General features: G+C 42.3%; 1 protein-coding gene across 3 annotated transcripts in view; it reads right to left on the bottom strand.

Annotated features, from left to right (window-relative positions):
• The window catches only part of SRGAP3 (SLIT-ROBO Rho GTPase activating protein 3), a 186,715-nt gene that overhangs the window by 57,361 nt on the left and 115,684 nt on the right, over window positions 1–13,670 (bottom strand). For all 3 annotated transcript variants that reach the window (XR_014154050.1, XM_081852399.1, XM_081852400.1), the window contains exon 6: window positions 12,511–12,639. Coding sequence is in view for 2 of the 3 variants with exons in the window: in XM_081852399.1 (XP_081708525.1) it covers window positions 12,511–12,639 (129 nt within the window). In the remaining variant the exon portion in view is untranslated. The remainder of the gene's footprint in view (window positions 1–12,510; window positions 12,640–13,670) is intronic.

Below are 13,670 nucleotides of genomic sequence, written 5' to 3'. Positions count from 1 at the left end.
CTGCTATTGACAAGCAGGGCAGTAGCCCGACTAACGTTATTTTTTACAGCTCCTTTGGTCTGTGGCTATTAGCACCATGCCTAGCACTTCACACTTCAGTGCCGCAAAGAGGGGAGAAAAGATGTAGGAAAAGGTATTTTTAAAAATACCCATTTAAGAAAAGTAAAAAAAAAAGTGGAAGCTAATATTATTATAAATAAGAATTTATAAGAGCTGATATTACACTCAGTTTTTCAAGAATTAACTTTCCGGTGGACCCCTGCAGGTTAGTGAAGTGGGCCCTATAAAAAGTTGTGCTACCCCCTCAGTGTGGATTCTACAGTCCATCATCTGATTCTGATGTACCATGAAGCTATTGAACTATCTTTGCTCTCTTGGATAAAAAACAGCTAAACACACACAGAGACAGCTAAGCACACAATGGTTGGATGACCCCAGAAAGTGCCAAATTATAAATGGCTGGGCTTCCATATAGGTTGCTAACCTGATGGTTCATGTTGTGGCATATACTAACAACCACTTGCAGCCAGTGTGAAAAAGAATTACTAACAATTAGATTGTCCATTTCTGAATTGTGTAGAAGCTTCACATCCAAACCACTCCATTTGAAACGGCTGCTTCACCTGTTACAACACTGTAAAAACAAAGACCTCAAGGGTTTTCATTTCTCTGAGAGTGACATAAAAGAAGCCCAGGTTGCATTGTGAATTAAACAGAGAGGAAGCATACATGGCTACCCTCTTTGCACCCAGGCCTCAACTTTATACCACCACTTGCACAAAGCAAATAACTTGATCTCAGTGTGTTTTTTAAGTACTCAGTGGATTTTAGCATTTTTCAAGGTCACAACCTTGAAGTTAAAATTTAGGTGCGCTATTCCTGTGGACATCGCTCCCACAGTATAGTATGTTGGCTCTGGTTTTTGCCATTTGCTGCCATATCAACAGTGGGTTGAATGGCTATGCATTACTGGATGCAAGTAAGTTTTTTCTCTAAGTGTGTTTAACCAAGATAGGAGTTACAGTATTTCCTGACCTATGCATTGCTCAATATATGTCCTAAAACCCTGTCTCTTAGTATGCCTAATGATAGATATTATTGCCCACAAAGTGCCAATCTTGTTCAAAAGTTTAGCTACAGTTAGTTAACTGGACTTGGGAAGCACACTTTATATATTAAAAAACAGTAACAGGTACTTATAACATATTCAGCAAATATTTTTAACCTGGATTTTCTACTGTTCCCTGGGGCTTCCTCACAGTACTTTTCTTCTAGCTGCTGGTTTTCATCACTTTACACTTTTCATATGTTACACAGAAGGAGGGAATGAAGAGTAATTGAAGCTTCTTTTTTCTTCTTCTGTAGACCATACAATGCACCCTCTGGATATATTTACTGTTGGAATATATCTTAAAGGGGCCAGGGAAATTTAAGGCTGCTGCTTTCTTTCCAGGTATTAAGAACATTACCTATAGGCTGTTCCAGTAAGAATAACTCAATCATTATTACTGAGGGGCACTTAGGCTGCTTTTCAGCTAAAACTAACAAGCATTTTGAAACTTGTTCAGGGATCATTTCAAACTATAAAGCACACACACACACTTGTTCATAACTATGCAGATCCACAGAGAGAGAAATGAATAACTCACCCTTTGTTTGTGCCTTGTCGAGAGGAAAATAAATCCTTTATAAAGTGCAAGCTTTGGCAAACTACAATGTGCATAACTTGGCTGTGCTATCAAGTGTAGTTTGAGTGAAAGCATGCCATCTAAACTGGCTATATTTTTAGGTTTATTAGCATTTTCTGAATGTGGGCCACTTTTCTTATTGTTATGGTCTCCTTCTGAGCGAGACAAGCTAATCACCTCAATACTTTTGATTATTAGGTCGTTTTACTGTGGAAAAACTCAGAAAGGCTACCGTCCCACTCATGTCACAGATTTCACGTCATAATGCAGAGCACATTGCGCCCTCCTGAAATACATGCTATGGGGGAATGCAATAAAAATCTGGTGAAGTACACTTCTCGTACAAAGCAAGCAACATTTTAATTTATGTGCTCATTCTACATGACTAAAATAGTTTTGTTTTTCATCTTTTAATTTTCATCTGTTGTTATAACTGTTCTCTCTGTTTTGTATAAATTTAATAATAATAATAATAAAGTTTACAAAATGAGAAAGGCAAGCAAGAGACAAGAAGTAAGAAGCACAAAGAAAATAGGGTTGGTTCACATATAACACAGATTGGTGTTCAGAAGTTGGGGCTCCCATGCTACCCCCTTCGCTTTTTTTCCTCTTGTGAAACAAAGATTGGATTAAGAAGATTGCTGGTCAAAGTTCATATATGTTGGAAGTTTAATAAATCAATTAAAAGAATAAAAGTTCAAAAAATCTGCTTTATCTTGCACCCACACTTTCCCACCCCATATTTGTGCTTCTGGTGGGTGTGGTTGTCAATTTCTACCACAGTTTAAAATAGTGATAGAACAGCCTAACCACATACTTCCTCATCAGAAACATAGCAATATCTAATTAAAAGTGTTTGCCTTACAGTCAGGCTAGGAGTAGACTAAACTCCCCCACATCAAGAAAGGCCCTTCCAGCCACATGAGCTTCCGTCTTGAGCTATTTTCAAAGCCACAAACCAAATGTCAAGTTTTCAAGTCAATGTGGGATTTGCCTATAAATTTAGCTTTAAAGAGCTACCAGAAAGGGGGGGGGGGAATGTGGGGCATTTAGTTGCACATCTGCTCTGATCCCTTTAGGTCTCTTGAACCTTTAAATATTTACAGATGAACACTGTGAGGGTCATTTTGAGCTTAATTCAACTCAACACTCTTTTTCTTCCCTACACAGTATGGGACCAAACTGGCAATGTATGCTGATACACTTATTCTCCCAAGTGGATCTGATCCCTGCTGAAAGCAACAGGGCCTTGCATTCAGCACCAAGTTTAAACAGCACTTAATGCAAGACTGGCTGCAATCAAGAGGCTTTACCAGTCCCATGGCTGATATCATATGATACTGGGTGACTGACAGGTGGGTCTGGCCAACCCAAAACAGCCTTATGGACCAAATTGGTCAGTCTGGTCTAATTTGGCCTGTAGGCCAGAAGTTCCTTGCCATTCGCTTACAGTAACCAAATCCCCACCAAGAGAAACTGAAAGATGACCCTTCCCAAATAGTCATGTGACTCAACTCCAACTTTAAAAGCGGGGGGGGGACGGACCCAGATATCCTAAAGAGTAACTGCAACCTTTGCCTCCCATCCCAAAATTACTTCTTGCTTCTTGTGTACATAACAAACCAAAGGGAAAGGGAAAGGACCCCTGGATAGTTAAACTTGACTACGAGGTGCATCTCGCTTTTGGCCGAAAGAGTTGGTGTTTGTCCGCAGACGGCTTTCTGGGTCGTGTGGCCAGCATGAATAAACGGCTTCAGACACAACAGAACACCATGACAGAAACCAGAGTGCATGGAAACACCGTTTACCTTCCCGCCGCAGCAGTACCTATTTATCTACTTGCACTGGTGTGCTTTCAAACTGCTAGGTTGGCAGGAGCTGGAACAGAGCAAAGGGAGCTCATTCCATTACGGGGATTCGAACTGCCGACCTTCTGATCGGCAAGCCCAAGAAGCTCAGTGGTTTCGACCACAACGCCACCTGCTCCCACCGTGCATAACAAGGGCAGAGCACGCTTTTTAGCAAAGACTCTCCTCCCTGAAAGAGAGGGGAGTGGTTGTGGGCGGGAGCCTGAACACCGCCCCTAGCAGGGGGCATAGCCCCCTGCCTCCAGCTCACCTGGCTGGCGCTCACGCCCCCCCCCCGGTGGCCATCCAACCAGGTGCCGTGGGGGGCGTGTCCAGCAGCCTTGATGCTGCAGTGTCAGCCTCTCCCCGGCCTCATTTCTCTTCGTCGTCCTGTGCGAGTCACCCACCCTCCACTCCCTTTGAGTTAGGGCTTAGGTCATTGGCCTTGCTATGGACCTTAGGTTGGTCGCCCCGGTTGCACGGGGGGCCTGGTAGGAGTTTTTCCATTTGGCATTAGGCTTTTTGGTTTTTTCGCCTACCTCGTAGCAATCGTCACAACTTTTGTGGTATTGGTGGGTAGGTTAGGCATTGGAATAATGTGCTGTGGTGTGTCGAAGTGCTAGGTGTGGCCATCGCCTATGCCTTCAATGTTTAGGGGTATTCTCCCAAGCCTTCAATGTTTGGGGGTATTCCGTTAAAGGAATCTGGCGGTCGTGTATTCTGTCCGATGCCTGCTTGGCGGGAGGCCATGGCACGACCCTCGGTGACAGCAGGGGTGAGCCTATAGTTGGATTAGCATCAACAGGTGATGAACCCCTGGTGAATAAACCCACTTGTTTCGCGATCCAATGCCTAAGCCAATACCTTTTCATTGCTGTAATCAATAAAGTTGTGGCCTTTTCTAGCCCATTAACCTTATATCACGTGTCCCTGTGCCTTCTTTTCACGTCGCGGTGGTCGGGTCCTCGAACCACAATAGTCAGTCTAAAACAGGGATGGCTTACCTGTGGCCTTCCTGATGTTGCTGGACTCTAATTTCCATCAGCTCCTACCAGCACAACTAAGCAAAATGTAGTCCAGCAACATCTGAAGGGCCAAAGGTTAGTCATCCCTGGTATAAAAGAACGCTGAAAATTACACAAGTCTCTGCCACATTTAAGTCTTTGTCATTTTGCTACTTGAAGCTAGGAGTCTGATAACCAAAGAGACAGAGGAGCTTTGCCCAGTACTTCCTGCTGACAGGAAGTATTTCTCATCTTTGTTTCACGTACAAAGGTGGGCGGGGGGGGGGGGTAATCTCCACAGAAGCTACAGAGGAATTGAGTGGTTCAAGTGCTTAAAATTACCAGTGGCATTGCAAAATAGCCTCCAAAGCTGGAAGCAGCAGAGAAGAGCGGAATGTAAAAGCTGTGCATTCAAACTGCACTGAATCTTTTGAGAGAAACTAATTTCCCATGATGGAAGAGGTTTATTCCTTTTTTATTGCCAGGCTGTTGACTTTATCTGAACAACCCCGTAAGCTAGGGAATGGAGAACAATTCCCTGTGTGACAAGCACACAGAGTGCAATGAGTTGGGGGGGGGAGGCTCGATTAATTTCATTGTACACAGGTTGTACATTGACAATAAAGGTATTATTATTATTATTATTATTATTATTATTATTATTATTATTATTATTCCAAAGCAAAGGCACCCACCTTCAGTTCAGAAGGCAGAACAGTTAATGGGAGGTGGAGTCAGGGATAACAGTAAGTACAGTGGTACCTCTATTTACGAACTTAATTCATTCTGGAGGCCCGTTCTTAAAACTGAAACTGTTCTTATCCTGAGACGCGCTTTCGCTAAGGGGGCCTCCAGAGCATGATTTTCGTTCGCATCCTGGGGCAAAGTTTGCAACCAGGAGCAGCTACTTCCAGGTTAGCAAAGCTTGTAACCTGAAGCGTTGGTAACCAGAAGTGTTCGTAAGCAGAGGTACCACTGTACAGTGGTACCTTGGGTTACAGAAGCTTCAGGTTTCAGATGCTTCAGGTTACAGACTCTGCAAACCCAGAAATAGTACCTCGGGTTAAGAACTTTGCTTCAGGATGAGAACAGAAATCGTGCGGCAGCATCAGGAGGCCCCATTGGCTAAAGTGGTGTCTCAGGTTAAGAACACTTTCAGGTTAAGAACAGACCTCCGGAATGAATTAAGTTCTTAACCTGAGGTACCACTGCACAGCTAAAAGTGCAAAACAAAACTTCACTATGATACTAATAAGTTTATGTTGCTTTCTCTTTATTCAAACTCCCCTTTTTCAGGAACAAGGGCTCCCAACTATTTTTCAAACCAGCAATTTTTAAGCTTCCATGCTTTTTAATTCAGTCAACTTGATCCAAGAGATTATTGTGCTTAAGAGCCATCACATTCTTAGTAGTAGTTTATAATCATGACTGAGCTGTCAGATTATTGCTTCACTATGAATTCTAGTACCACAAGTCCAGCACCTCATATAGTAGCACTCAAGCATGGCCTTGGCACAAATACAAAATTTTCTAGCTAAAAGCTAGCAGGGCACATTAGCAAGTGAATATCTCTTCTTGCCATCATTTTCTTTTTTTAAATGGCAGTTTTCAAAATACAGCAGCTCCTGCATTTGTGTTTATAACTCACTGCTAAACCAAAGGAAAACTGCTTCATGAAAAACTCAAATCGAGAAAACAGGCTCTCGCGAAAAATCTCTCTCAGCCATCTACTCCAGTCACTTGGTTTTCTCTCTAAAACTTCCTGCCACCATTCCATTCCCCCATCAATCAATTCGCTCCAATAAATACAGTGGTGTCTCGCAAGACGAAATTAATTCGTTCCGCAAGTTTTTTCGTCTTGCGAGTTTTTCGTCTTGCGAAGCACGGTTTCCCATAGGAATGCATTGAAAATCAATCAATGCGTTCCTATGGAAACCGCCTTCAGACCAGGTCCGGGGACAGTCTGTCCCCCGACCTCTTCTGAAGGCTGGGGGGGGGACAAGGGCTTTTCTTCCCACCCCCAGCATTTTAAAAAACCCCGGGACAGCAGAGGACTTCTCCGCTGTCCCGGGGTTTTTTTAAATTCTGGCGGGCAGCAGCGAATGCTTCGCTGCCGCCCGCCAGCATTTTAAGATCGCCCCGGACAGCGGACTTCTCCGCTGTCCCGGGGTGATTTTAAAGCCCCCGGGAAGGCAGGCGGGGGGGGGGAGCAAAGACTTTCGCCCCCCGCCAGCCTTCAGAAGAGGTCCAGGACCTCTTCTGAAGGCCGACAGGGGGCGAAAGTCTTTGCTCCCCCCCGCCTGCCTTCAAAAGCCGTCCGGGATAGCGGGAAGCACTTTCCTGCTATCCCGGACCGCTTTTAAAATGCTGGTGGTGGGGAGCAAAGCCTTTCGGCCCCCGCCGGCCTTCCTGGACCTCTTCTGAAGGCCTCGGGGGGGGGGAAGGCTTTGCTCCCCACCACCAGCATTTAAAAGAGGTCCCCGGAGATTTCCCTATGGGCTTTCTTCTTGCGAAGCAAGCCCATAGGGAAATTCGTCTTGCGAAGCGCCTCAAAAAACGGAAAACCCTTTTGTCTAGCGGGTTTTCCGTCTTGCGAGGCATTCGTCTTGCGGGGCACCACTGTATTTACTGTAACATGTGTATGCTATCCAATAAAACAAAAGTAAAACATCAAACCATTAAAAAATAAAAATCCAACATAAATGCAGCAAAACTCACCCAAAATTAAGAACAGCTTTTTTTTTTACTCTTATAGACCCAGATTACATAAACTATTAAAAGGCCTGGATGAACAGAAAGGTCTTTTACCTGGTGTCAAAAAGAACACAACACTGTTAAATATTCATCCCTGGGAAGGATATTCCGTAAACATGATGCCACGATTGGAAAGGCCCTTCCCCTTGTAGTTGTCCATCATACTTCATTTGGCAGAGATACCTAGAGTACGGCCTCCAAAGAGGACCTTATGGTTCAGGTAGGTACATATGGGAGGAAGGTGGTCTTTCAGGAAATCTGGTCCCAAGACATTTAGGGCTTTAAAAATTAAAACTATCATTTTGAATTGGGCCTGGAAACAGACACAATACTCAGCCAGAGAAGAATCAGGCTCCCTATAGGCTTCTCTAGAGTCACTATTACACCTATCCGAAACAATTGTGTTAAGTGTGCTTTTGATCATGAAGAGCTTTTTCTGCAGGGAAGGGGAACCTGCGACCTTAGAGAATGTTGCACTCCAGCTACCATTTGCTCAGTGCAGATGGTCAATGCCACAGACACACACACACCCTTTGCTACACAGTGGAAATTCTATTCTCCATGCAATAAAAACTCTTGATGTCCTCCAAAATTGTTTACCAAAAATATCTGGCTGACCCAAAACACCGCCAAGGGCCTTCTGGCAGTTTCCTCACTTCGAGAAGTGAAGTTACAGGGAACCAGGCAGAGGGCCTTCTCAATAGTGGCGCCCTCCCTGTGGAACGCCCTCCCATCAGATGTCAACGAAATAAGCAACTATCTGATTTTTAGAAGGCATCTGAAGGCAGCCCTGTTTAGGGAAGCTTTTAACATTTGATGAATCATTGTATTTTAATATTCTGCTGGAAGCCGCCCAGAGTGGCTGGGGAAACCCAGCCAGATGGGTGGGGTATAAATAATAAATAATTACTATAATTAAAAGGTAGTATAGTTAATGCAGCTATTCTTCGTATTCAACAATTGTTTACAAGTGGTATTACACACTGCGAAATTAAACTTCCTACTTTAAAATCAAGCTCTGAGTAACTGGGACAACATGAAAGTGGGTGTAAATAAACACTGCATTAAGATGCACATTCAGCTTTCTCATTTAAGGTGCTTACTTAACTGAGCTCCCATTCAACACTGGCAGCCCTGTTATTGATATTTAAGAGGCTCTTTAATCTTTAATCCTAAAAAAGAAGTGTTATTAACTATGAGCCAGCATCATACACAAGTTAATGTGAAGTTTCTTTAATAATCCAAAGGTAACCTAATCTTCTGTAGCATTTTTGCATTTTAACATTTGTTCCAAAGAGCCTGAATGCACAATGAAAGTAGAAGTATAGAGTGCTTTCTGCGTAGGAATTAAAATATAATGGCCACATTTGCGTGCAACTCTAAGCCAAAGTGTACAGTTTGATTAAACACAATCTGCATAGTAGCATGCTGTTGACATTCTCAAAGAATGATAATAAGTTAGTGAGATAAGATGTACCCAGAAAAGAGGGCAGGCTAACTGGTATGTAATTTCCAGGATCCTCCCTGGATCCCTTAAGGTGTTTACTTTTAATGGTGTTTTGTTGGCCATTTTTCAGGTATGAAGGCTGATATTGGAGATAAGTTACATATTTTTGTTAGAAGATCAGCAGTTTCACATTTGCGTTCTTTAAGAACTCTGGGGTGGATGCCATCCGGACCTGGTGATTTGTCAGTTTTTATTTTGACAATAAGGCCTAGGACTTCACATTGTGTCATCACTACTTAGCTTGGTTCCTTAGACTCCATTCCGGCTAAGGGCTATGTCAAAATGTGCTGTGTATTCAAGTGTATAAACTACCCAAAAAAAATATGAAATGAAATGAAAGAAATGCAATTACCAGTATCAGTTGCTTTAGCCTAGGATGTATCTTGTTAAGACTTAATATCCTAATACTATCAAATTCCTTACTTTTTAAATCTCATCTCCAAGTTGCATGATCAATCAGAGGTCTAGAACCAAGACAAGACTCAGAAACCTGATGCGGCACACTTCTTTGGGGGCATAAAACATTGAATCAATATGGTCATGTTCTGGGCAAAGAAAATCCCAATTTAGCAATTAACTCACTAGATAGGCATGGGGAGAACGTAAATCATTCATTTTGCAAAATGGTACTAAGAGGAAGTAAAAGCAGCATTTCATAAGAAACGACGGGATAGAATTTGTGGCTAACATTGTGTGTACACCCTTTCTCAAACCAGCAGTGGGAACACACCAGATGCAGAGTAAATGGGAGTTTGTACACAGCCTTAGTCTTGCTTCTCATAATCTAGAGATGTCTAGGATTGAAACAAACTTTCTGCATAGAAAGCATGTGCTCCTCTGCTGACCTATGGTCCTTCCCTTAATTTAGTGAGCAGAGGTTAAAATGAGGACTGCCCAAATGTAAATAATTCCTGTTTGACTCAGGAAATCCAATATTATTCCTTGTTTATTGGACACTATGGAATTCAAAACTTGATGTTACAAGTCCTGGAACATGTCTAACTGAGGGAATGAGTCTACTCCATTTATATTGGGATATTCTGAACTCTGCCCTATAAGGCTCTTCTGAAGCACAGTATACATGTATGAAAGTCTGTTCAAACAAACAGCTCTTCTCTTGGGGAACTTGAAATTAGGACACACGTATACAGCTCATGCATCCTTAATAACACTTTGTTTTCTCAGGCAAGAAGAATATATAATTAGGCAAATTTAGTTGTACTGAATCAAAGATGTTTTGGTTTAAGTCCCCTAAAGGGATTTCCTGGAGTGAGGAATAAAAACCATCTGCTGACTCCAATGGAAGTATCAGAAAGGAAATATACTGGAGGGGAATGACATAAAAACAGCCAGAGCTAAACTGGCATTCGGCAGCTCTCCAGGAAACCAGAGATTCAGCTCCATGAAAATAAAAACGTCGTACATCAAAATGTAGGAAACCTGAGGTGCAAATCAATCTCAAAGGCTCTCGGAGGCTCTTTGGGTGGGTGATTCCCTGTCTAGGAGACAGGTAAGTTACCTGTTCCGGGTGGGTTGCACACCCTCTGAAGGAGCAGAACTACAAAGCCCTGAACAACTTAGGTCCAGGATACCTTAGGGACCGCCTGAATCCTTACATCCCAGTCGGATAAATGAGATCATCGGCAGAAGCATTATTGGCTTTTCCCCAAGTTGGCAAGGCTCATCTGACAGCAACAAGAATCTAAGCCTTTAGTATCATTGGCCTAGTACTACAGAAAACCCTGCCAATCGAGATTCGGCAGGTGCTTCTGTTTCAACCTTTAAACACCTGCTGAAAACTCTTCTATTCCTCCAGGTTTATACGGGCAATTAAGAATACGTCTTTCAATAATAGCTGATCTCTGGTTTTAATTTTTTATATAATTTTTACTGCATGATTTTATGCATGACTCATAGTTTTTATGAATAGAGGTGCAGGTGGTGACCATTTTAGCATGTCCAATTGATGCGTAATTGCCGACATGCAGAACATGGACATAATGGGGAGGGGCACCCTTATGCATGCTCTGTTGACGCACACAGGATCAGGAATGGTACCCCTGTATGAAATGGTCACCGCCTGTATATATTTTAATAAATAAGTAAATGAATGAATAAAATAAGCTAAGCCTTTTACAGAAGGAGTGGGGTTACAAATTGCTCAAAACATTTTGTTCAATAAACTCTCACAAGCTCCATCCAACGTGTCTACCAAAATATCTCAAAATCTTCATAAGACTTCAAAATCCTACAACAGGTTTCTCTTTTAATTCTAGCATGGAACAATAAATATGATTTAGAGGATTAATTAAATTACATTACCTTCCAGATGCATTTACGTGACATTTAAACCAAAACTAAGGCTTCATACACAGACCACTGTTATTTACATGGCCATTACAGCGAACAGAAGTCAATTTATATCCCACTAACGAGAAGAAATGCCTTACTGCAAGACAGATTTCCCAGCATAAAACTGTAGAAACCTTATTTCTTGCATCATTGGACAGAACAAGTGCATGAATACATATGGTCAGCCTTATCTTGAGCCATTCCCAGTATCCCATGTGCTTACAAGGCTCTTTTGAAGTAGAATGAATAAGTGTAAAGTACATGAAATCCAGAGATTCCTAGTGTCCAAGCCTATAAGAGAAACTAGATTTATCTTATTTTATTTGACACATTGTATGAATTCTTATGCAGATGCCTCTGTAAGGGTCAGCCACCAACATATGAGCCTCTGAGTTGAAATGCCTGGCATAACAGGTGCCATCTCTCTCTTGAGCCTTCCATAAAGGAGTGGTTTTTTTCTGGTGGTCCTCAAATCTCAAAACTGGTACACTGCGATATCTTGGCTTCTAAAGCGAGCGTGTGGGGAGAGTGTGCCTTTTCTCTCATGCCCACAGCAGTTGGCCCCTCAGCACTGCCAGCCCCAGAGGAGGTGGTTCCTCCTCATTCTCATCCTGTGGCCTCAGAGAAGATAAAGGCCTGATAAATGTCCTGATGAGTACCGACACCTTTTTTTCTACAAAAAAGGCACTACATAAAAGAATCTAATTGATCATGAATGGCCAGAGAAAAGATTCCCACTTTCTCTTTCAGCTCCCACCCGAGTACCTCTTCTTGTACCTCTTTGGGCTATAGCATCACTAGTTTTTGCTTCTACCTGGCTCCAGTCATACCTGATCAAATTTCAAATTCCAATTCAAGCCCTTGACTGGTCTTCTCCCTATAGAATTATTCCAACACACTTCATCTTGTATTCAGAGAAATAAATAGCATCTACCACTCAGATCCCTATGTTCTGCACTCATTGCATGTCCAAGTTCAGCCCAGTTTTAACACACCAGTGGTTCAAAAACCCAGCTGCCAGGTGATATGGTATGATAAACACAGTGAGAGTCTCTACATCCACTCACATGTCCTACAGAAGATCATAGTCCTGGGATGTATAAATATACTGAGCTAGACGTAAGTAATTATTCAAAAATGTTGATTTGAACGTTGCAGCGCTGTATCTTGGTTCTGTGCGTAATGGGTAGTGAACAATGTTAAATCAACAATGCAACACCACAGAAGCAAGGCAATTCTACAGCACTGACATGCTCAGAGACACAAACAGGGTGTCTGGTGCAGCCGCCAGCTTGGGAAGAGAGCTGAGTATCTGCGCATTAACAAAAGAAAGAGAGAGAAATAACTCACAAACTCACATCAATCAGATCTGAGACGTCATGGATGTAGTATTTACTGACTGCTGCATTTGTTGCTGCCAGGTTCAGCAGATAATCGTTCCTAGCTTTAGTGCACTTCAGCTTATTTTCTGAGTATTTTGCTTGCCTCTGAAAAACATCAAAATGGTACACACATTTTTAAAAAGGTGAACAGGCCATCCCAATTCTTGCATTTGCATACAAAATTTTAAGCTCTTATAACATAAAAGCAGCTCTGATGACTAAAGGCTCCTCTAGTCCAACATCCTGTTTTTCACAAGCAGGACATAAGCATGGTAGCACTCTCCCACTTATGTTTTCCAGCAACTGATGATCAGAGGCATGCCACCTCCACTGGTGAAGGTAGTATCTAGCCATCATGAATAGTAACCACTGATGGTCTTATTCCTCCATGAAATCTGTGATAAGGAGCACTGCACAGCATTGCTGTGTTTATGTAAAAAACTTGTGGTATTAGAGAGGTTTATCCAGCTGCAGCAATTTCTTCCAGATATACCCAGCACAGCAAGTGCATTCTATTTCAGTGAACACCCTACATCCACCAGGAACAGCTTGCACACTTGGAGAACGGTTTCGCATCAATCACATCAGTTACTGGGGAGGATAAAGTATTTCACATTCATATGGTAGCCTAGTCAATGATGTCAGACTTTTTAATGAAGAAGTATGATACAGATCTAATATTCACTGCTGCTCCACTATATATATTGCTTTCCCTGCATCCTTGCTGAAGATTAATTCAGGCATTCCAAGTGCATCCCTCTGTGTAGGATGACCTCATGGAGAGTGAATTAGTGTTGCATGGAATTTGCTCCATTAAATCTTCAAATCACACCCAGTGATGAGTGAAAGAAGTTGCACTTGAAGAGCAGTCTACATGCGTTGAAGCTAAGCAGGTTTGGATCAAGTCAGTGCCTGGATGGAAGATTGCCTGGGAACCATTTCTATACTTCCTTGAGTTCCATGATGGAAAAAAGATAAGAGATAAATGTCGTAAATAATGTACTTTGCTGAACAGCCAGATGTAACATATAAAGAGCTCTAAAGACTCTTTAGGGCTAGGGTTGTGCAGTATACATGTACATTAATTTCCTTCACGGAAGCTAAGAAATGGCAAATCTGCAGGGAGCAGCAAATTT

Source organism: Podarcis erhardii (genome assembly GCF_964252035.2).
Source record: "Podarcis erhardii genome assembly, chromosome: 2".
Lineage (NCBI taxonomy): Eukaryota > Metazoa > Chordata > Lepidosauria > Squamata > Lacertidae > Podarcis > Podarcis erhardii.
The sequence above is the reverse complement of the archived record's forward strand: the minus strand, read 5'-3'. Positions and strand labels throughout refer to the sequence as shown.